General features: G+C 49.6%; 1 protein-coding gene across 1 annotated transcript in view; it reads left to right on the top strand.

Moving 5' to 3' along the window:
- Window positions 1-400: 400 nt before the first annotated feature.
- COL17A1 (collagen type XVII alpha 1 chain) overlaps window positions 401-23,861 on the top strand; it is a gene marked incomplete at its 5' end in the record, with an annotated part of 42,337 nt that continues 18,876 nt past the window's right edge. Inside the window, 22 exons of the mRNA XM_081105230.1 lie at window positions 401-452; window positions 1,427-1,471; window positions 2,475-2,579; window positions 4,202-4,333; window positions 6,828-6,875; window positions 7,781-7,816; window positions 8,911-8,958; window positions 10,330-10,467; window positions 11,736-11,894; window positions 12,717-12,788; window positions 14,010-14,081; window positions 14,887-14,955; window positions 15,947-16,108; window positions 16,475-16,555; window positions 17,950-17,994; window positions 19,209-19,427; window positions 20,218-20,436; window positions 20,724-20,753; window positions 21,113-21,139; window positions 22,554-22,580; window positions 22,666-22,728; window positions 23,523-23,627. Coding sequence (XP_080961356.1) covers window positions 401-452; window positions 1,427-1,471; window positions 2,475-2,579; window positions 4,202-4,333; window positions 6,828-6,875; window positions 7,781-7,816; window positions 8,911-8,958; window positions 10,330-10,467; window positions 11,736-11,894; window positions 12,717-12,788; window positions 14,010-14,081; window positions 14,887-14,955; window positions 15,947-16,108; window positions 16,475-16,555; window positions 17,950-17,994; window positions 19,209-19,427; window positions 20,218-20,436; window positions 20,724-20,753; window positions 21,113-21,139; window positions 22,554-22,580; window positions 22,666-22,728; window positions 23,523-23,627 — 1,954 coding nt within the window. The remainder of the gene's footprint in view (window positions 453-1,426; window positions 1,472-2,474; window positions 2,580-4,201; window positions 4,334-6,827; window positions 6,876-7,780; window positions 7,817-8,910; window positions 8,959-10,329; window positions 10,468-11,735; window positions 11,895-12,716; window positions 12,789-14,009; window positions 14,082-14,886; window positions 14,956-15,946; window positions 16,109-16,474; window positions 16,556-17,949; window positions 17,995-19,208; window positions 19,428-20,217; window positions 20,437-20,723; window positions 20,754-21,112; window positions 21,140-22,553; window positions 22,581-22,665; window positions 22,729-23,522; window positions 23,628-23,861) is intronic.

Raw genomic sequence — 23,861 nt, 5'->3', positions numbered from 1 at the left:
AAGAATAACAAGAGATGACTCATAAAAAATGTGGACATGAAAGAATTATGCTTTGAATTCCAGGAATCAAGTTTTAGGTTCTCAGCTTGAATAGTAGGGACCTGTGATTAGAAAAAGTGATAATACGCCTGACTGGCATGGCTCCATGGCTGAGCACTGACCTATGAACCAGGAGGTCACAGTTCGAAATCCAGGCAGGACACATGCCTGGGTTGCGGGCTCAATCCCTAGTAGGGGGTGTGCAGGAGGCAGCCGATCAATTATTCTCTCTCATCATTGATGTTTCTATCTCTCTCTCTTCCTTCCTCTTTGAAGTCAATAAAAATACACTTTTTTTAAAAAGTGATAGTAAGAGGCATTGTTGTTTATGGTTTTTGGCTTTTCCACAGGTGGCTATGGTATGGATGTGACCAAGAAAAGCAAGCGAGATGGCACCGAAGTCACTGAAAGAAGTAAGAGCATGATAATTACCAAAGTGATTAAAATTTGGAAAGAGTAAATAATTCATCCCTAGTTCCACCATTAACTACTGTATCATTTTTTTCTATTTTTTCTTTTTCATTTTGTTTTTGTATTTAGGGTGTGTGTTTTTTTTCTTTTTGGCTTTTTAAAGAAACTTCATTTTAAAGGTATTTCTAAAAAAAAAACCAAACTACTCCTTCCCATGAGATTCCTTTTGTTTATTTTTATTTTAACATACTTGTAATCAAAACGTGTTCTCCTTTTTCTTCAAAGATGAAAACTGCCATTTTGATGAATAATTTTATAATCAGTATTTTTAATGATTTCATAATATTCTGTTGAATGAATTTGCTATCGTGTGTTTAATCATTTCCTTATTTAGGGATATAGTCCTGGAGTGTGGATGGGATAAGGCAGGGCTACACCTCCCCAGGAATGGTCCTGCAGATTTTAGAATGAATTATGATGTCCTTGAGACACCCTCAAATTTATTTTTAAAAAGGCAAGGTCATTATCCACTTCACAGTGAACTCAGTCCATGATGCATGTGCCCCAGCTGGACTGGGTGACCATTTGGAAGGGCAGTGCAGTGAAAGAGTGTGACTTGAGACACTTGAGAGTGACTTGAGGTCCTGGTCCTCTTTCAAAGGCAAATCCAAGCCTGGACTGGATGTAATAGTTAAACGAGTGATATTGATACCATGACACCTCATTTTTCAAATCAATGGATAGCTGCCTCCTTTTGGTTCCAAAGGGATATAAACGTATTTTCCAGGTACACTAAACTTCATTGTTATTGTACGTATTTTCATGTATAGTGAGAAAGATCATATACCTTATCGCATAATATACAAAAATCTCCGTGGAACCGAATTTAATGAGCCTATGACAGATGAGATCTTGCCAAACTACAGGGATTTCAGTGCCTTACATAAGATCTGATCTTTCCCTTGTCTTTTCCTAGTTATCACCGAAACAGTAACTACGAGACTCACATCCTTACCGCCAAGTAAGTGACTATCTCGAGAGCTTCTCAGTGAGTCATGTGTGAAGGACTCTGCACGTAACCTTTCCCAGCGGCACTCACACTCCAGTAGAGCAAATCCAAAATACCTGAAATCTCTTTTTTCTTTACAGTTATATTGACATCAATTCATATACCATAAAATTCACAGTTTGGGGTGTATAATTCAATGGTTGTTAGTATATTTAGAGTTGTGCAGCCATTGCAACAAATTTTAAAACATTTTCATCCTGCCAACAAGAAACCTCATGGCAATTTGTAGCCACCCCCCATTCTCTCTCCAGTTCCTAAAACCACAAATCTACTTTCAGTCTCTATAGAATCGCCTGATCTGGAAACTGAAATACCGAAGATATTATCCCCCCTGAGCATGGGGTGGGAGCAGGGAACCACCAGTGAGGTTTCTGTTTGAGCCTCCATTTTCCTCCGGAGGTCTTTATGTGTAGTGGATGTTGTAATGGAGGTCTGAGCCCTGAAGCTACGCCTGCCCCTCCCAGGAAGCCTGGCACCCAGAGGCGGAGGAGTGTGGAAATCCCACCCATCAACATGGGAGGTTGGAGTATGATGGGCTGCTGGATGGGAAACTGGCAACACAGAGCTGTTCCCAGTCCCTCCAATAATTCTAAGGGCTGCATGCCTGGGGCACTGACCAGGCATTTGAAAAAAGCAAGCCCAGCCCAGACCCTGGCCTCAAGGAGCTTTTTCATCATTTGCTACCTTTTCTAATATTTAAATTTCCCTAATAAATGACTTGCAATGCTCCACCCAGAAGACATTCTTTTTAAATCGGGTGGAATATTTCCTTTTAACATTTGTATCAGAAACAAATGAAATGAGAGCCTGGCAGCTTGCACTGTAGATGGGAAAGGGAGCTCAAACCATGAGGGTCATGGTTGGAAAGCGAGGGAAGGCTTCCAAGGGTCAAGGGATAAAGGACCCTCTGGGCTGACTCCACCCAGAAATGAGCACCTGCTCCTTGTCTCTGCAGAAGGGGGGACCACCAATGGCTACGCTAAAACGGGCTCCCTCAGTGGAGGAAGCCGGCTGGAGAAACATAGCCTGACCCATGGCAGCAGCGGCTACATAAACTCAAGTAAGTGCCTGCTGGTGGAGGGTGAGGGTGGGGGAAGAGCAGACTAGGAAAGATTGAGTCCTGCAAGGAGAGGGGCCAAACTGTCATCCATCCAAATGACCCAAAGAGCATGTAAATAACACCGAACCCAGAAAAAGTGAGACTTTCACATCATCTGCATTTGATGCTGACCTAAAATGGGGCCAACTTTCATTATTTCCCTAATATAAATAACAATAATTAATTAAGGAGGCTTTGTGGGGAGGTGGCTCCTTCCCCCCTGAATCACTCTTTAAGCCATCTCCTTTAGAGAAGAGTGTGCACATCTGAGGGTTTACAATTTGAATTAACAACAACCACTAAAGCAGGGGTCCTCAAACTATGGCCCGCGGGCCACATGCGGGCCACCGAAAACATTTATCGGGCCTGCCGGATGTTTTTGCTGCCGCTGCCTGTTGCTTAGCAGCCGACTCGTCCGGGGCCCGCAGTGCGCATGTGTGGAATGTTTATTTTTAAACTATAGTCCGGCCCTCCAACGGTCTGAGGGTCAGTGAACTGGCGCCCTGTTTAAAAAGTTTGAGGACCCCTGCACTAAAGAAACTGAAGGACTGGGTCACTGTGCGCAGGGAATCTGATCCCACACACTGCGAGTTTCCACTGGGCAAGCACCCAACATCGGCCCATTGTTCCCCATGAACCACTCTTTCATGGTAGCTTTCAAACTAAGCAAAACAAAACAGGGCATAGGGGAAAAGCAAGCACACACATAGCCCACCAATTCATTTTATTTTATTTTTAAAATACATTTTACTGATTTTTCACAGAGAGGAAGGAAGAGCGGTACAGTTAGAAACATAGATCAGCTGCCTCCTGCACACCCCCCACTGGGAATGTGCCCGCAACCAAGGTACATGCCCTTGACCGGAATCGAACCTGGGACCCTTCAGTCCACAGGCCGACGCTCTATCCACTGAGCCAAACCTGTTAGGGCACCAATTCATTTTAAAAATCTTGGAGTGACACTAAAGAAGAAGACCCAAGCCTGGCCAGTATAGCTCAGTGGTTGGGCATCAACCTATGAACCAGGAGGTCGCAGTTCGATTCCCAGTCAGGGCACATGCCTGGGGTGCTCAATCCCCAGCAGGGGGCATGCAGGAGGCAGCTGATCAATGATTCTCATCATTGATGTTTCTCTCTCCCTCTCCCTTCTTCTCTGAAATCAATAAAAAATATATTATTTTTTTAAAAAAGACCCAAGACAGGCAAATGGTCAGGCTGACCAATAGAAGCGCCTGCCCTCATCTGTTGAGGAACCTCCCATATGGGATTATGTAGTCTCTCCAGCAGTGAGCTCAGATTAGTGCCAGGTCCTCAAGAACAACCCTGCCAAAGCCCCTCCATTTCCATACACTGCAGCTATGTGCATCAGGGACCCCCAGCTTGGGGAGGAAGGGTAGGGACAATGACGCTACCCCATTTCTGAGCACCCAAGGGAATGTGGGGTGGAGCCTTTCAGGGCTGATGTCCTCTGGCCGCTCCGTGGGGCCCTCTTTCATTTGGAGCAGCCTGGTGTACGTGGTTAAGGCCACTGGCTGCCAATCTGCTGAAGTGCTATGAGGACTGACACTCTCTCTGGTTTGCAGGTGGAAGCACCCGAGGCAATGCCTCCACCTCCAGTTACAGGAGGGCTCATTCACCTGCCTCCACTCTGCCCAACTCACCAGGCTCAACCTTTGAAAGGAAAACTCACATCACCCGCCATGGAACATACGAAGGTATGAGAGAGAGAACCACTCTCTACCCAGTAACCTCACTCATCCTTTGACGAATTGGCACCTGTATTCACCTGGGCCTGCCCCCTCACCTTTCTCTCCACCCTTCCTTCATGTCTTTTAAGGACTGACATTACCCCTTCGTTCATTCATTCATTTAGTCACTTTCTCATGTGGTATTTTATCACATATCTACCATGTGTTTGACACCATGCAGAATGCTTTGAGGGAAGCTTCAATGAACCAGAGGCTTAAATGGATCTTGTCTTCAAGGAATCTGTAGTCAATAGACAAGTTAAGATGACAGATAAAAGCCATAATAGAAAGTACAAGGCAATTATCATTTCAAGCTGAGTCTCCAGGAAAGTGTCTCTAGGGAAGGTGCCTGTGAGCTGGGCCTTCATGATGTGGAAGAGTTTGATACCCAGAGGTGGAGAGATGGGTGCTCCAGGCTGTGGGAGCAGCAACACAGCAGAGACAGGCTGTAGAGTCAGGACTGTGGTGCTTAGGTAAGAGGGCGGGCTTGAGGGACTCAGCATTAGTGCCAGGCTAAGATGTTTGTACTTTATTCTGTATATAGTGAGAAGCCACAGAGATTTTTTGAGCAAAAGAGTTGATCATATTTGAGGTCCAGGACTAGCACTCTGAAAGCCACGTGCAGGAAAAATAGGGAGCAAAGGGGCTGAACATGGTGACATGTTAGACTGTGCTCAATAGTCCAGGGAAGGGAAAACTTGGCTGAGACCAGGGTGGTGGCCGTGGGAGAGGAGAGGAGAGGAGGAGCTGGAGGGGAGAGGTATTGCAGAAGGGGAATTGGCCGGTTTGACAGTTGATTAAATGTTGGGAAAGGGGGAGTGTCAAAAGTTCAGAAATTACGGAAGTAAAACCAATGAATCACTAAAATACTAGTTAGTAACAGTGTATTGTGTGCACACCAAAAAGACAGTTTGCAGGCTGAGAGCACTCAAACCAAACCTGGAATGAGGCTCCCGGTTGTACTGTTACAAAGCAGCTTATGTAGTTTATTTTCCATGGTGACTGATTATACTGTTAGAATTTCCTTAAGTGGTAGGGAATTGGTCAGTGGTTACCTCATATTAACCTTGGGAAGCAGTTTCAGTTTTGCTTATGATTTTCAGAGGCATAAGCAAGAGGTGACTCAGTTCAGCTTTTAAAATTAGCTAAATTACGCTTTGCTTGAATGATTCATCTAGTTTTGTCTGTTCAGGGGATTTTTAAGGCTGGTCTCCCTTTGTTTTTTATTTTAACGGAAGAAGAAGGAGTTAGTGATTCTACTGAAATTAGAAACACGGGTGGTTGGGTTCATGTTGGTGCCAACAATTACAGCAGGGAGTTCACACAGATGAGTTCAGTTATTGGGTCCTTAAATAGAACTACTGGCAGGGCTCTCAGGTGGGGTTACCAAGCAGGGAGAGGGACTCATAGGACTTCAGCTCATGGAAGAAGTCAAGGCCAAACACCCCATTTGGGGTCATTCACCAAGAGATGTTAGTAGAAGGTGGAAAACTGAAGGAGTTGGCTGAGGAAGAGAGTATAAAAAGCAGAAGAGAGCAAAGAAAGGTAAAGTTTGGGGAAGAAAGAGAAAAAGAGCTGGGGATGCAGAGGAAGAAGATACTTTGAGGGGAGCAGGAGCCTAGGTACAGGCGGCGGCGTTGAAGTCAGTACAAGAAAGTGCTCAGGGTCAAGAAGGAGAAGGCAGGAGGAGGTTACTTGGAGGTCTGGTGATCTGCAGAAGCAGGTTTAGTGGAAAACAGACAAGCCAGGCAGCAAATGGGTCTAATAGTGACTGGAGAAGCAGGATTAGGGATGGGTACCCCCAGTAACTGACTTAAGACCAGAACTGCCAGGGAGTCTTGGGGAGCCACAAATCCAGGCTAAGAGCATGTTGTCACCACAGTGCTTTCTGGTGTTGGGCCTACACAGGGGCTAGTACCTTCATTTTTACAGGGTCCACACTCAGGATGACCTTCACAAGGTCAGAGACACCCTAGATAACAGCACACCTACAGGCCAGGCCACCTTCGCCAGCACTGGCATGGGGCAAACAGTTGAGGAAGTGAAAACAAAAAAGGCTCCTACCTTCCTTTGTTCAATCTTTGCCCAACTGAAGTAGCCCAGGAACCAGATTGAAGGGCCGAAACCATGTCCGATAGGCAAAGCGGGTGTAAGTCAGGAGCTCGCTGAAGAGCACCTGTTGTCCTCCTGAACACGCAGGCCGCAAGGTTCATAAAGGGGTACCCGGCAGCACCCTCTCGGGAGCTGTTTGGGTTCAAGTGCTCATTGGTACAGGCAGACCTCAGATATTGCGAGTTTGGTGCCAGGCCAGGCCACCTCACTGAAACAAGTATTGCAATGAAGCAAGTCGTAGTCTTTTTGCTGGTGGAGGGTCTTGCCTTCAATTTGTAGAAAACGCCAGCACCTGTGAAGAGCAATAAAGCGAAGTGTGCCTGTACTGAGTGTTTTGTCCTCTCTCCAGGGAGCTCCAGTGGCAACTCTTCTCCGGAGTACCCTCGGAAGGAATTTGGTATGTCCCCTGCTTATTTCCTGAAGAAATGGTCAAATGAGGCACTGGAAAAGGGCCGGGGGCTGGGGGGGGGCGGAGGGAGGGGGGGGGGGTAGGGGGAGGAACGTCGTGAGTTAAATGGATTCTCCTAAAAGAGTTTAACCTCTGCTGACCTGTTTTTCTCTTGCTTTTCATCCCAAAACATTTATGGGGATCGTTGCAGCCTTTGCTGTGAGGCTACCAAAATAGCAAACTATTCATACGAAGGCATGGACAGATAAGCCCTAAGGCCAAGCAACAATTGTAGGATTTATTTCCTTCCATAGAGACCTCCCAGCAAAGAGGAGTGGGGGTCAGAACACACACATGCCAAACAGCCCAGCACTTCCACCGTAGCAGGCTTCTAAGAGGCACATGGTGGGACAAGTGAAACCCAAGTATCTTCTGGCCTTAAGTCTTTCATCCACATTCTTGGATTCTCACTGTGCATATGAATTGATATGATCATTGATTATACAGTGGTTATAATTTTATTTGTTTGCTTTCAACAAAAAACTAAAGAAAAGATCTGGCAGCCTTTTGATAACATTTGATCAGTGGGTAGGGAGCTAGTCCAAATGGATCATGCTCCTAAGTGGATTACCTCAGCTAATTTAACACTCTAAGTGTGAGCTAACTTAACATTCATTTAGCTACCTTAACACCTTAAATGCACTGGGGGCCTTGCAAAAGTTTCTCTGCCTTTTGGCTACATGGTCATCATTTATTGAACATCCACTATCCATAAGGACACCTATCTGGAAAACACATACTGTGAAAACCAGCTCCTCCCCCAACCCAAATAGTTCTACCCCCACATCAAAAATATTTAGCACACCACCTCTTATCTATGCATAAGATAACTTTTTTGTTTGTTTGTTTCGCAGCATCTTCTGCAACCAGAGGACGTAGCCAAACACGAGGTGAGCTCTATCTCTGGGTTCAATTCAGTTCAATCAAGAAGTATTTTCTGAGCATTTAACGTGTCCAGCCTTGAGCCGGGAAATGGGAGGAGTGCAGAAGAATAAATGAGGCCTGGTTCTACCCTCAAGGGGCCTACAGCATCCTGGGAATCTTCTGCTGGCTCCACCAGGATGGGAAGGGTAGATCTGACTGTAAACTAACAAGCACGTGGAGACAGGAATAAAAACGCACGGTAACCACCTGGGCAGCAGTTGGTTCTGCTGTGGATTGTCTGAAGATGCTGGTGCTACATCTTGTTTCACTTCTAATCTCCTGGTTGACTTTAACAAGCGGTGCTGTGAATGCCTTTATGCATCAAAACTAAGCAAAAGCCCTTCTTTTTCCAATTATCCCTGGGGACAAAGGGCTCTGTGACAGTTTTGTACTCTCCACATCTGCCCATGGATAAGGCTATAGTCGGAAAACATGGTCCTGGGCAAGCTGCCCTTATTGAACCTGGTGAGGAGCAGTTGTCAGGGCCACGCAGAAGGCAGAATTCTTCGTAGGCTTTGGAAGTTCTTGATGGCCAGCCTAGACTTGAAAAGTTAGGAACATACCAACCAACCACAGCTTTAGGCTGATAGTGGAAAGATGGCAGTCTTCCACCTGAAACTAATAATGTTAAACTACCCACTTTCTGCCCTCTGCATTTCTGAAGAGGCCAAAATGGCTAAGTAAACATTACAGGTTTTAGAATCCTCTCACTACTGCCTGAGAGACCCTGGAGGCGGGAGAGCAGCGTGGTCCTGGCAACTGGGAAACGGGTGACTGGAAAGAGGCGGGTCATTGATGACTGTGATGGAGCCGCCTCTTCAGCCTGGGGTTTCATCAGAACATCTCCAGGCGGCTGGAGGTGTGCAGTGGGCAGGCTGGGGTGTAGGGAGAGGACATTTCTTTTTGAGCAGCACTCGTCCTGAGTATACCTGGGTGTCCTGTTCCCAGGACACAGATCTCAAAACAGCCCAAAGATTTATCCACTGCTCAGAGCTCAGTGTCAGACTCTGTGACCCAAGTTCCTTCACTCACAGCCGTCTCCTTCCCTTTCCTCCTGCAGAGAGTGAAATTCGAGTGCGACTGCAGAGTGCATCCCCATCTACCCGATGTAAGTGGCCACTGTCTTGCTGAAAAGAAAGAGCCCAAGAATCCAGGGCTGTGTGTGTGTGTGTGTGTGTGTGTGTGTGTGTGTGCGCGCGCGCGCGCAGTAACTCAATCATTAAATGTCTCTGAAGGCCTTCTGTGAGAGAGATCCCGTGCTAGGTGCAGCAGGGAGGGGGGAAGGAGCTGAGTAAGTCACAGTCCCTGCTGTTCCATTGTTCACAGACTAATAGGGAGGCAGTCAACAACCAACTATGACAGCTCAGGGAGAGGAGGGAGCAGGAGTCCTGGGAAGCCTTCCTGGGTTAGTGTCACTTGAAGAAAGACTGAAGGGTGGGTCAATTAGGCTCCATGGGATGAGTTGGCAGACATTTGAGGACCATATGATGAGACTTTGGAGAAAGCTTCAGTGTGGCTGAAGGAAAAGCAGCAATCTCAAATGTTAGGGATTCCCTATCTCTGTCTGCTGACTGTGTTAGACTTCTTTTGTTCTTGTTAGAGGTTATTTGACATTTTGAAATGAGCCCAACTATTAGGACAGGAGCTGAGTGGGTGGCTCGGGAATCAGAGATGGGCACTTGCCCAAAGAGCTCAGTGCCTGGGGTCCAGGAATCTGACTCTCGGCCTGATGCTGTCCCACCTGAGCCCTTCTAGGCTTAAGGGTGCTGAGTCCATAGGATGGGGATATCAGGGGAGGGGGTCCTGGGTGGTCCTCCAGCAAGTGTTGTCTCCAAATCTGTCTCCTTTTATGCATTGCCCTTGCACCATGCCTCCCCCTCCTCCCTCCTCTGCTGTTTGCCATGTGGGGAGCACAGGGAGCCTGCTCCACTAGATCGCCTTGCTGCAAATAATACCAGCCAGACGGGCTTAAAACTAACTCACACAAAAGCAGCATAATGTTTAGGAGTTATGGGCCACAAATCCCTCTGACACTGCAGAGCATACAAGGTCAGGGACCCGACACCTGAGGGGTCCTGCCCTGGGGTTGAAATCACTACTGAACCATTTGTCTCAAGGGGCCTGGTTCTCTAACTGCCCTGGGTATAAATTTCCCTTGACCCAGGATGACATTGTCTTTCAGCCACAGAGTCATCCCTGTGGTGTCTGATGAGGTATAATTAGGAAATATCTACCAATGATTTTGACCTCCTTGTAGAGGCACTGTATTTATGAGGCCATTAATATTACAAAGTGCCAGGTTAATAAGTGCTATAAATTGACAAAATGCAAAAATTATCAGGCTAACCAGAAATGTCCCAGCATGCAAAGTAGATGCCATCCTCCCTCGTGTTCAGAATGCCATAAATGTAACTCTCACTGCAGCCGGTCTTGGGAAATCATCCTGGGCCTAATGGAAAATGTGGGGATTCTTCTACAGGGACGGAATTGGATGAAGTTAAACGTCTGGTCAAGGGAAGCCGATCAGCAAGCGCGAGCCCCACCCGGAATTCCTCCCACACACTCCCCATCCCTAAGAAAGGCACCGTGGAGACCAAAACCGTGAGCTCCCAGTCAGGTGAGCCCTACAGCCCGGGGCTGCGTGGAGGGAAGGGAACAAGGTGGTGTATTAGTCCTGGTCCAGGAATTCAGTCATACCCTGGCAGGCCCTCCAGACTACGGCAAAGCACTGCCGTTTATGCAGCATGAAAATGTGGGCTGGTCAGCCATCCCAGGGGCCTGCTGAGTCAGGCTTTACATCCTAGAGATTTCCTCCAGGAGGTTCTCAACATCTCCTGGGAATGTGTTGGCCAGGTTCCCCAAATGAAGAATACTGGGAAGTTGTCATGTTTTCTTTTATTGACTCATTCATTTATTCATTCAGTGAATGTTTATTATGTGCCTTCTCCTTGCCAAGCACCAGGCACTGAGGAAAGGCAATGAACAAGACAGCCATAGCCATTGCCCTCGTGGAGGTGAGGGCCTCTGGGGCAGTCAGATAACCAAGAGATCATGGTCAGATGGGATGAGGGTTGTTCAAAACTCATATATCACATGCCTACCACGTGTAAGGTGGGGTCTTTGGGAGGCAGAAAGAGGAATGAGGAGACCCTTGGAGGGAGATGAGGAAAAAAGCCAGTTCTGCTAGGATTTGAATGAAACTTTCCTGTCATTTGCTACTGGGGTGGGGGGAGAAGCCTTGAGATTGTGATCTTCCTTTTACTTTTTAATACAACCGAAACCTCAGAGCACTTTATGACCTGCGGGCTAGCTCCCTCTCGTAGGAGGAATAGGCAGAATTGGCTTCAGATTTGAAGAAGCACCACAACCTCTTTTTGGGGGCAGAGTGCCTTTGGGTCTCCTTGGCAAGGCGAGTTTAACCAGAAAAGGCTGTCGTCCATGTGGAGTGGCCTTGGAAGTGTGGGCTCCCTGCCTGTGCTGGCTGTGTGCCTGGAATCCTGTGGGCATTCGCTGTGGGGCCTCACTCGCTGCTCCCTGGTATCTTTGAAGGTGGAGACGGGAACAAAGAGAGAATGAGAACATTGGTGGGGACTGCTCAGAGGAGGTGGGGAGAGGGGCTTAGAAGGAGAAACGGGTGACCTACTTCAAATTTCATCAAGAGCCAGCAAGAGTGTCTAACCCAAGGGATAAGGTTGTACCAGCTCCGAGGCTTCAGGCAGAACTGGGGTGACCAACGGCCCCAGTTTGCCCTGGGCCAAGAGGTTGCTGGGATGTGGGACCTTCAGGGCTAAACCAGGAAAGTCCCAGCAAACAGGGCCAACTGGGTCACCCCAGCACAGAGTTCTGGTTTGTCTCTCACTGGGGAGTCTGTCTGTCTGTTTCCAGTGTCCGGCACCTATGATGCAACCATCCTGGATGCCAACCTTCCCTCCCACATGTGGTCCTCCACCTTGCCGGCAGGGTCCTCCGTGGGGACCTATCACAACAACATGACAACCCACAGCTCGTCCCTCCTCAACACCAATGCCTATTCCTCAGGATCAGGTATGTGATGCGCAGTGCACGTCCCCTCCCACCCCTGAGCTCTCCTCACCTTTACCTGGAGCTGAGAGACCCTGCTGGTGTTCAGCGTCCCCAAGGCTTGCTAGAGGGGCTTTTTGTGGCCAAACATCCCAAGGTTTTTCCACTGGAACTTCATTTCCTTTCAGTCTCCAAGGCGTTTCTTTGGGTGGGTCCTCTATAAAAAGATCTATATTCCACATGCATCAGAAAAAGCGCAGTGGGAAAAACATGAAAGCAGGTGCAAGGAACCTGGTTTGACTTCATGTGCATTAACTGTGACCCTGAGCTAGTTATTTACCGTCTCTGGGTTTCAAGTTCCTTTTCTTTTTTTTTAATCTCTTTTTATTTATTTTTTAGAGAGAGAGGAAGGGAGAGGGATAGAGAGATAGAAATATGGATGAGAGAGAAACATCGATCAGTTGCCTCCTGCACACCCCCTAATGGGGATCGAGCCCAAACCCAGGCATGTGCCCTGACCTGGGAATCAAAGCCGTGACCTCTTGGTTCCTGGGTCAGTCCTCAACCACTGAGCAAACCTGGCCAGGCCAAGTTCCTTTTCTGTAAAATGGTCACTAACAAGTGGGCTTTGGCCAGAGCTAATGTCCACTTGAGGCCTGACCAGCCCTTGGCTGTGATCTAAGGTGCAAACCAGAGACGAATGTATGGTTCTCTGCGGCAAGGAACAATTTTCCTAAAAACAAATTTAACAAAATATAAAAATGCAACCTGTTAATTCTGGAGCTTTTGGGGCACCCCCTGTTCTGGGCAGGATGTCCCTCTCACAGCCCCCCTTCTCCTCTGCAGTCTTTGGAGTTCCAAACAACATGGCTTCCTGCTCCCCCACTCTGCACCCCGGAATCAGCACCTGCTCCTCAGGTCAGTGCTTTCCAGGTGGTTTGCTTTCATATATGCATGCTCCTTCCTGGTGAGGAAAATCTATGGTTTCCAGAGAAGAGGTCCTTTCTGCCCAGGAGCATGAGGACATTCCTGCATATACACCAACACAGGCAGTGGCCCAGGGCTGCCCGAGTCAGAGACAGCCCAGTCCCCAAGGGAGAGGTCTAAGAACTGAGGGCCGGAGACCTCACTTACATGCTTTCTCTGAGAGGTGGAGAAATGGGAGGAAGGAAGCTAGGTGAGGCCTGGCTTAGTACATTTCAGGTAAAACAAACAAAAAAAGAAAACCACAACATTGTAAAGTTAGAAAGCTCTTTCTTCAGGTCTTTTTATAAATACTGTAGGTCATTGGGAGCTCAAATGTATTCACTCTATTTCCACACACATTGCAACAGCCTGAATGTAAGTCACCAGCCACCTCTTTTTTTAAAGGAATATGCCTTCTCCTTGTGGCATATGACTAATTAACATGATGATGTGGGCCTGCTTATTTACTTGACCGGCATACCTCTAATTTCAACACCTGCAATTGAGTAGCATCCCACCAAACCCAGAAGACACCTGGTTCAGGCTTCATTTCTTCTGCCTTTGCTATTCTGTTTAGCCAAGTCCTGACCGAAGATATTTAATCCACAATCTTGTACCCCAAACACTACACAGGATGGAATAAGAGAAAGCGTTAACTGGGGAGGAGTGAGCTTCGGCTTTGAAGTCAGACTAGGGGTAAGGGGAGCTTGATGTGTTTGAGTCAGAAGGAAGAGTTCAAGGGAAAACGAGGTCTCTGCCAAGTCTATGCCTCTGGCCCCCTTGTGTCTGTATCCTATGCCCACAGTACCCACACTGTGCACCAAGGCACCCTAGGGTGCTGTCGGGAACAGGGAACTCTGGGGTGTTTTTACATTCCAAGGGTATTTTTGAATACAGTGAAATGTCAGACCCTGTGTGAACTACCACTGTAAGCTGTGTAGACACAAGTATTCAATAAATGGAACTCTTCGTAACTTCGAGCCCAAGATGGGGAGGTGGGCAAAAAAAAAAATGCTGTCACTTAGAATGTGAGAACTGAGAAAGTTTGGGAATCTGTCATATGCAAAGGCATTTATTTATCATGAAAGGTGTTGGGGTGCCGGGGGTGGAGCTGCCTTAAGCTGAGGAACCTCCTCTCTGCACCTGTGCTCACCTGTCTTCAATTCCTTTCAGTGTTTGGCATGCAGAACAATCTGGCCCCCAGCTCATCCGCCCTGTCCCATGGCATGGCCACCACCTCCACAGGTCAGTAGCTGAGGCTTGGAACTTAGGGGCTGGGAAGTAATGCTTCTTTGCAGCTATAACTTACAATATTCCTTTCAACCACTGAATCAGAGGGACCAGGATGTCCCTAAAAATCAATCAACCTTTCCCACCAAAGAAACAGCCCCCACCCCCAACCTAGAGATGCCAACCTCGATCATTTGCTGGATCAGACATGTGAAAACCTGGGGGAATATTACTGTGGGGTGTCACCTGTGTAGCCCTGTGATTCACTGCTATCCCTGACTGCCCACTGCCACTGAAAATCAATCATCTGGCTGATTTTATGGTTTGCTCCTTGTGCACACCTGGGGGAGGGTGGACAGAAGAGGCATGAACCTCTGCCCTGGCCCTCAATTTGCTTACTGTTTAGTTGGAGTAAAAAGTGTAATAAACATGAAACTATTGGGGGATTCTATAAGATAACATGAATCAAACTGTGCAGAGCAGGTGTTAAGGTTGTAGGAGTTCAGAAGGGACGGTAATGTGGGAGGATCTAAGAGGACTTCATGGAGGAGGTGACCTTTAGAACTGTTCTAGAAGGATGAGAATTATACCAAAGAAAGTTCCATCTAAGCTCTCATTGCTGCCCCCATGGCTGGAGAGTTGATTGCATTATTCCTTATTCTTCATGTTCATCATTCATTCATAATTATTATTCATTATTATTATCTTCCTCTCACGTGGGGAGGCTGCCTGTCTGCCAGGGCTGGTCAGGCTGCTGCTAAGTTGCGTGGAGCTGTCCTCCCACTCAGGTCCCATTCACTCAGTGGTTCCTCTCTTGCAGCCTACGGGATGAAGAAAAACGTACCCCAGAGCCCTGCTGTTGTGAGCACTGGCGTGTCCACCTCTGCCGGTGAGTGCTGTCCCCAGCTGCCAGGGGCAGGCTGCAGAGCCAGAAGAATTGCTCCTTGGTGACACTTAGCATATGGAAGAGTGGATATAACCCATTGGTGGTCTAAGGTCCCAAATAGGCCTCTCGGTAACTTCTAGAAATGAGCAGAGATGAGCATCTCCCTGACCTCACCTTGACCTTTCTGTCCAAGGGAGGCAGGAAGCTTCACCCTCCGCACTGTCCTAGGGTCAGACACTTACACCCCAGCTCCCACCTTTGTCTGGAAGCCCCTGGCCTGCTCCTGTTACCTGTCACCCATGGCAAGAACCAAGGATCCGGTCAAAGCTGCCACACCCTCCCTACCTTCTGCAGACCCTTTATCGACTTGGGCTCACCGCACAGGGTCAGCCGCTTCCGCCATGGCTCTGATCCTGGGTGTTTCCTTCCGGACGCTGTTCTAAGCGCCTGGACCACAGAATGAACAAGGCAGGCTAGGTTCCTGCCCACCAGCCTGACAATTGCAGTGCACACAGATAAACAAGTTGGCAAGATAATTTGAAGGAAAGAAATAGGTGAAAGAGTAGAAAAAGGAATGTGTGTATATCAGACGGGGTGGTCAGGAAAACCCCGCAGGACGCTAACACCTGAGACCTGAAGGATAGAAATGAACCCAGCAGGTTAAAGAAGGGCCTGAGAAGGGGACTTTTGTCCATTCAGTAGAGATCCTGTAGCATCCAGGTGGGAGGCAGCTCATCAGCCAGCCCCCCAGTACTTCTGACATGGACCCAACCTCCTCACGACCAGGCCCAGTGAAGCAGGGGAGGTTGTCTTTGGTCCCCAAGATGCTTCTTAGCAGCCACTGTCAGGGAGACCAGAGACCCTTGGACACACCCACTAATCTCTCTTTTCCTCCCCCATCCCCTTTTCCCTCTCCTTCCTCTTCTGGTCATTTCTTCCCTCCACCTCCTCCTGGCACCTTTTCCTTCCTCCTCACCCACCTCTTCCTCTCTAGCCTGTACCACAAGTGTCCAGAATGATGAGCTCTTACACAAGGACTGTAAGTTCCTGATCCTGGAGAAAGATAATGTGCCTGCCAAGAAGGAGATGGAGCTGCTGATCATGAACAAGGACAGCGGGAAGGTCTTTACTGCCTCCCCCGCCAGCATCGCTGCAAGTACGTGGGAGCCCAAGGGACTCGGGTGTCAGAAGAAAGGCAGACAGTGTAGGAGACCCAATGTCCTAGCAAGGTGGTTTGAGATGTTTTAATAGTGAAAGCACAGTCATCCATTCAAATGAAAAACTGCCTGCCTAAACAGGGTGCTCCTGGGGTCTGCCTAGAATGCAGACAAGCCTGGAAAATTCTGGAAAAGAGCAACCTCAGCAAGACTCCCAACCACAAACACAGATGGGGGGATTAACCCCAGGAAGGCGGGGTCCTCTTCCTACCCGGCTACCTCTACCTCACCGTGTGGACAGGGTGTGGAGTGGGGTTGGAGAGGGGGTAGGGAATAGCCTAGATTGTCATGAGTTGTGTGCACAGCTTCTTTTTCAGAGGACACACTAAAAAAGGAAAAGCAAGCTGCCTACACCACTGACACTAAGCTGATCTTGGATACTAATGGTAAGACTACATTCGATCTCTGTCCACCTTGCCTTCAGCCCATCCATGTTTCATTTACGTATTTGTCTCCTGAGACCTCACAACGCCACAGGTGGTCCCTGGACCAGCAGCAGTGGCAGCACCTGGGAGCCTGTTACAGACGCCCAGGCCCTAGCCCAGAGGCTGCGTTTTAACAGGCTTCCAATTGATTCGTGCGCGTACAATATTGAAACAAAAGCTTTCCTATGACATGTGTAAAGCCTACAATGGTATTTTTTTTCTCACCTTACTCATCCTCCCTTAATTTTCAGAACTAATAGAAAAATGCTTTGCAAAGCACTTGCTAGCTTTATTTTTTCTTCTCAAATACCTGGATCCTCTTGTAGATAAACACATTGCTTCACTGCTGTGAGTCCCGAAACATCTCTCCAAATCACTGGTTTCAGGGGGGAGGGAAGGGCGGGTCAGTAAAGGAAGGGAAAAGTACATCATAGAACATTTTTTAGATAAATGCAAATGAAATCAGTCCCAGCCCTACCGATGCCTAAGTTAGCAGTTCCTTACATTGTAGGGGTGGAAACGGGGCAGTGAAGCCAAAAGACCCTTTCAGAATCTGATAAAAGCTGTGAACAACTTTCCCAGAAAATCTTGCACATGCCCACAAACACTCCATGGTCAGATAGCATCAGGAACTCATGAACAGCCCTCCTCCCAGCCCATCCTTGCTGTCTGGGTCCCTCCACCCCAGGTCAGGAACTTGCATTCAAAGTCCCGTCGCCAAGACCTGGGGATGGGGAGTCAATGGGGAAAAAAAGGACATCTGTAATACTTTCAACAATATAGATAAATTAAAAATAAAAGTCCCTTCACCAAAAAAATCAAGTCATTTCTCTCAAGCATATTTATTGTTTGAGAGCAAAGGTCCCTCCTCAGTGGTCCTCTGAAAATGTCTAGGGCTTTACAGGTTTCAGGTCACAGGGGGGTTATGACACTGCTTTTCCCCACCAGTAATTGTTTATCAAGTCATGTCTGCATTGATGCAATTACTCAAGATGCCTGGGGGTACCTGGGGTACATCTACCTAACGCCCTGCCCAAAATCTGCACAGAGGCTGTCTGTGGGCTCCTCACATTTAAAAGCTCAAGTCAAGCCCTAGACAGGTTGGCTCAGTGGATAGAGCGCTGGCCTGTGGACTGAAGGGTCCTGGGTTTGATTCCAATCAAGGGCACATGGCTCGGGTTGCAGGCCCGATCCCCAATGAGGGGTGTGCAGGAGGCAGCCAATCAATGATTCTCTCTCATCATTAATGTTTCTGTCTCTCTCCCTTCCTCTCTGAAATCAATAAAGATATATTTTTAAAAATAAAAATACATAAAAGCTCAGGTCAAAACCTCTTCCTGGTGCTTGTCTTTCAGGAGACGTGAAGACCGTGTCCACAAAGGGCAAAGCGGCCTCCACAGGTAGGTGAGCCCGGCGAGTCCTGCAGTGACAGCAGCCCGTGGGACTGGTGATGGTGAGGAACAGATAAGGCCCCCTAGCCTGGAGCCAGCGCACACCTGAGCCACCCAACTCTAAAGAGTGTCCCTGAAGGCTCAAGGGAGCGGGGTGGAAGGGACAGGCTGGGGCTAGAGTGGTTCGCAGAAGAAGCTTAGTTCAGGGGCAGTTTGCTCACAGCTCCCCCCTCCCTACACACACACACACACTGCTACCTGCCCTCAGGTCCAGGGGCTCCCCCTATGGCAGGAGCAGCACAGCAGGGCTGCGGTTGTCCACCCCCCAGACATACACACAGAGGCTTTAAGGCGGCACTAATTCATGTACATCTCCAACCCTTTACACTCTCCTCTCTTCCTCCTCTAGCCTTGTAAGAGAGGCAGAGCAAGGGCTAGCACCCCATTTTAAAAACTAACAAAGCCTTTTACAAAAAAAAAATTGGGGCATGCCTTAAATGCTGAGCGTCATTCTAGGCACTTGGGGGTTACACACAGAGTTGTGAACACTGCACCATGGAGATGGGAACGCCTTTGGTTTGGGCCTAATAAAATGTAGGTTGTGGCAGGTCAAAGTTCTTCATCAAGAGTTTTAAACCGAGCCCTAGCTGGTTTGGCTCAGTGGCTAGAGCATCAGCCTGCCGACGAAAGGGTCCCGGGTTCGATTCCATCAGGGCATGTGCTTGAGTTGCGGCCCGATCCCCAGTAGGCGGTGTGCAGGAGGCAGCCAGTCAATGATTTCCTCTCATCATTGATGTTTCTATCTCTCCCTTCTCCCTTTCTCTCTGAAATCAATAAAAATATATTTTAAAAAAATAAAATAAAATAAGAGTTTTAAACCGAGCCCTCTGTGCTACATCCCCGGCTAACTGCCTTCCATGCCTCTCGTCTCACTCAGCAGCTGTCCTACGAAGTAAGTCATCCTTTAAGCTCATTGTAGTTAAAAGAAAAGAAAAGGGGAAAAAAGGAAACAGAAGTTAGGTGACCATCTCAGGGTCACACAGCTCAAGCCCAGGGTTGTCGGACTTCTGCTCTTCACCAGCCTCATCCTTCACAGTCGCACACGAACCTGGAGGACTTACTTACATTCCCTCAGGCCCACAAAGCCCCCACAGCCAGAGGAGTTAGAGGGAAGAGAGCCAAAGCCACCTGCCTTCACCTGCCCCTTCCTCTCTCCCCCACAGATATCCACGGCTACAGCTACGATCACCATAACGGGGTCGGTGGCGGTAAAGGTGGCGGCGGCGGTGGTGGTGCTGGCGGCGGTGTTGGCGCGGGCCCATGGGGAGCAGCGCCCGCCTGGTGCCCCTGCGGCTCCTGCTGCAGCTGGTGGAAGTGGCTGCTGGGCCTGCTGCTCACCTGGCTGCTGCTCCTGGGGCTGCTCTTCGGCCTCATTGCTCTGGGTACGTGGTGACGACGGCAGGGCAGCCGGTCCCGCTGCCCAGCTGCCCATTCAAAGGGCAGGAATTGGCTGTGTCCCAAGTGTCGGGCATCAGTGCAGAGCTCTGTGCTGTAGGTGGGGAAACAGGCACTGGGAGGACGCCGCCTAGTGGCAGAGATGGGATTCTGGTGCAGCTCTGTTGCCCAGGCCCCCATCCCTGCAGCACTGCTCTAGGCTCCCAGCTGCCTGGGTAGTCAGGCCAGGCCTTCTCATAGCAGTTTTGCCCGCCACAGCTCTGTTGGCCTCACACAGCTCCCAGGGAGGGTGAGGGCCAGCACTGTCACTCTCTCAAATGAGAAGACTGAGCCCACCCACCCTGACCAGGTTTCTTTAAAGGTCAATGACAGTTTTGAGTAGCTAGCCATAATCTGGCTGCTAGCCATAAGCATTCTATCAAATTGTCCCCAACAGCCTGGCCTGTGTGGCTCAGTGGTTGAGCATTGACTTATGAAGCAGGAAGCCACAGTTCGATTCCAGGTCAGGGCACAGGCCCAGGTTGAGGGCTAGATAACCAGTGGGGACAGACGGGAAGTGGCCAATTAATTCTCTCTCATCATTGATGTTTCTCTCTCTCTCACCCTTTCCCGTCCTCTCTGAAATCAGTAAATATATATGTATATTTAATATGTCCCCAATGGCAAGAAGAAGTTCCCCAGCCCCTAGAGTCCCCAGTTCAGGCTTCCGGGGGAGTGAGTGTGTGCTGGGAAGGCACCGGGCTGCCCCTGGGCTGAGCTGCCCCTCTGCCCTTTCAGCCGAGGAGGTGCGGAAGCTGAAAGCGCGTGTGGACGAGCTGGAGCGGACGCGGAGCGGTGTGCTGCTGCAGGAGCAGATAGAGAGAAGCAACAAGGAACGGCTGCAGGGGCTGGCGCCCGATGTGGGCACAGGCATGGGCAAGTCCGGGCTGGATGCTTCCAGTCAGGAGGCGCTCTGGCTGTTTATGAGGGACAAGCTGATGATGGAGCAAGAAAACGGTGAGCGCATCGCAGGGCAAAGGGCCAGCCTGTGTGTGGAGTGGTGCCTGCTCAGGGGACTCTCACACTTCCTTCACTCTCAGGGCCAGTACTGTGAACCCATTTTACTGCTGGGGAAACCGAGGCCTGGGAAGAATTGCCCACTATCACACAAGTAGCACATGTTAGAATCTGAATGCTAGTCCTACCCTCAGTTTCTCCCCACTTCACCACAGAGATCCCTTTCATGTCTGTGTGTCACGCAGATGTGTAACCTCTAGTAACTCGTGGTTTGCTTTCTCTTGTAGGCAATCTCCGAGGAAACCCTGGCCCTAAAGGTACTGTAGTGGGTTGAGCCCTTACCCTCCCGTTTCCTGAACTTGGAGCCCTGTGTTCTGGGATTAGAAAGCTGTTTTCCAAATTGAAGGATGAGCAGTAGACAAATCTTTCAGCATCTGTTGGGAGGGTTGAGAATTGGCTGTCCGGTCAGAATATCTCAGGACGGGAAGGGACCTAGGGCATCCTCTGAGAGGCCGGTGATGTGCCAAGTGACCCAGATGGAGAGTGAGAGGAAGCCACGCCCCACGCCAGCTCCCCCTGAAATGCGGGTCACCTGCTGTCAGCTGGTCTTACAGACTATGAGACAGGCCCTTGGGTTCTCACCCCATTCACAGTTGTTTTATCTTTCTTATTTTAGGTGACATGGGAAGTCCAGGCCTCAAAGGTAACTTTTACCTTAATTATTAGTGAGGGTTGACGGTTTAAAGCAATCAGCGAGCTCAGAGAACGCCCTCACATGCTCTTGGCCATCGCCCCTCTGTGGTGGGACCGTGAGTTGCAGAGCAGCCTGCAGACCCTTGGGCTTTGGTGGGGCAGGGGCTTTGTGACAGAGCAGGGCTCTGCATCACTGGCCTTCGCCCCTTCTCAGGGCTCCAGGGACTCCCAGGCCCTCGGGCAGCCTGTGTCAAGGGCCTACATCTACCCCCAGCTCCAAAGGGCAGTCAGAGGGCCTGCTACTTCTCAGCTTCCTCAACCCCCTGGCGGTTTCTATAAACACAGATTCCTGGGCCCTGCTGAGAATCAGGTGTTCCTGGAGCAAATGCTCTGGGGCTAGACGTACCCTCTACCCAGGTTTTAATTCTGATGAATCAAGTCAGGGACCACCATTCCAAGTGTGCCACCTGCTCTCGGGGGTCTTAGCCGAGGGAAACCGGGGGTAAAACCCAGCCGTTGGGAACTGAGCCTCCTGTGGGGGTCCAGCAGGAGCACCAGCACCTGCCCCCAGGGGTTTGCAGGATGTAGTCACAGGAGCAGGTGCCCACAGTGCTAGTCAGTTGGGGACAACCACGTGCTACCGTGTGTGGCACACAGGTATGTGCTGTAAGAAACTGATGTGTTTCCTCCGAGAAGTGGTTTGACGGTCAATGGGGTGGGCCCATGGGTGGGAGGAGGTAGTTTCCAATCCAGGGACCACAGCAGTGCCCCTTGATCCAGCCGAGTGGGGTTCACACACTTCAGTGTGTGTAAGCATGGGCAGGAGATTCTGGGTCCCACTTCCAGAGCCTCTGAGTCAGCAGTCCTGGTGGTACAGGTGGGTGGGGACAGGAGTCTGCAATCCTGATCACCCCAGTTTATTCTGAGAATCACTGTTGAAGGTGACAGGGTCACCTCTCTGGGCTCCATCTTTCTCCCCAAGAGATCCCTATGCCAGAGCTGGGATTCCTGCACTTGGTGGTCCTCTTCTTCTCTTCAGGGTTGCCTGTCTCCATGCACACACCCGGGTCACCGCCCCAGCTCCCCTTCCCCAGGACTCCAGTGTGGAGGTCACACCCCCTGACGCTGCTGGGCATGGGGACTGAAGGTCCTGGAGCCCCTGAGCCTGCAGTTGCCAGGAAATGTGGGCTGTCCAGTTAAATTCAAAGTGCAGATAATTTTTCACTATAAGTATGTCCCAAATATTACATGAAACATACTTATACTAAAAGTTTATTCAATGTTTATCTGCAATTCAGACTTCCTGAGCACCCTGTATTTGTATTTGCTGTATTTGGCAATCCTGTCTGAATCCACCTGGTGGCTCCTTTAGGTAATGGCCCAAGTCTTGGAGCTGACTTCTCTTTCTTATCTCTGTCCTGCAGGAGATCGGGGCCTCCCTGGGACTCCAGGTGCGTAGTCTCCGATGGCGCGGCTGGTAGTGGGCTGCTGGGCCCTGGATCCCAGGTTCTAGGAGGTATTTTCTTGTATCTACAGGTATCCCTGGGCTCTTGGGACAACCAGGTCCAGAAGGACCAAAGGGACAAAAGGGCAGCATTGGTAAGAACTGCTTCTCTACCCACTCCTCCCTCCTTCCCTCCCTCCCTCCCTCTCTCTGTAGACATTTATTAAAGTGCCCACTGTGTGCCAGGACATTTTAGGTGTTGGGGAGACATCAGTGAGTAAAACAGAAACTCCTGCTTACGTTGGGGTGGGGAAGAAAGATAATAGATAAATATGTGAAGTTCATAGCAGGGTAAGAGGTGGTTGGGAATGGGAAAGGCAGAGGCTGGTGGGACATGGGGAGTCCTGAGGGAGCCCTCAGGAAAGGCCTCCCTGAGAAGGTGCCATGTGAGCCAAGATTTGAGGGGACGAGGGAGCCGGGCATGCGGAGAACTTGGAGCAACATTCCAGGCAGAGGGAGCAGCCACAGGCCTCGGCACAGGTGTACCCGCTGGTCAAGGAGTGATGATGAGGATGAGGAGGAGGAGAAGGAAAAGGAGGAGGAGATAGAGGAGATAAGGAGATCGTAGGGGCCTCAGCTAGAACCCAGAAGGGAACCGGAGAGTCCAGAGAGAGGGTAGTGAGCGAGGCTGACCACGTGGGGCTCAGGAGGCCTCGTGAAGACTTTTCCAGCGAGGAGAAAAGCCACTTGCAGGTTTGGGGCAGAGGTGGGACATGATTCTCATGCATTTTCAAGGGTCACTCTGGCTTCTGGGTTGAGCCTGGGCTTCAGGGGGCCAGGGGAGGCACAAGGGACCAGTGCAGATAATCCAGGCAGGCGTCCTACCAGCAAGATGCTGCTCACGGAGCCCTCAGGGTCCTAACTCTCATATGGCCATTTCTATTTTTAGGAGAGCCTGGCATGGAGGGACCTGTGGGCCAGAGAGGGCGTGAAGGCCCCATGGGTCCTCGTGGTGAACCGGGACCACCTGGGTTTGGAGAGAAAGGGGACAGAGGTAAGAGGCGATTCCTTCACCAGGAGGGTTAGTTACATCCATTTTTCTCACGAGCATTTGCGGGGCATCGTGAGCCAGGTCTTGGCCAGGCCTGGTGGAGGGTGTGGGCAAGGCCATAGGTCCCAGCCTCAGGCCGAGAACCTTGCAGAGCTCAGAATGCAAGGAGAACATGGTCACGGGGAGAAAGGGCCTTCCCATGTGGGGTGGCGAGGAGTCAGGGCTGAGCTGAAGAGC

Source organism: Myotis nattereri, assembly GCF_964212035.1.
Source record: "Myotis nattereri genome assembly, chromosome: 13".
Lineage (NCBI taxonomy): Eukaryota > Metazoa > Chordata > Mammalia > Chiroptera > Vespertilionidae > Myotis > Myotis nattereri.
Note: the sequence above shows the minus strand (reverse complement) of the source record. Positions and strands in the feature narration are given on the sequence as shown.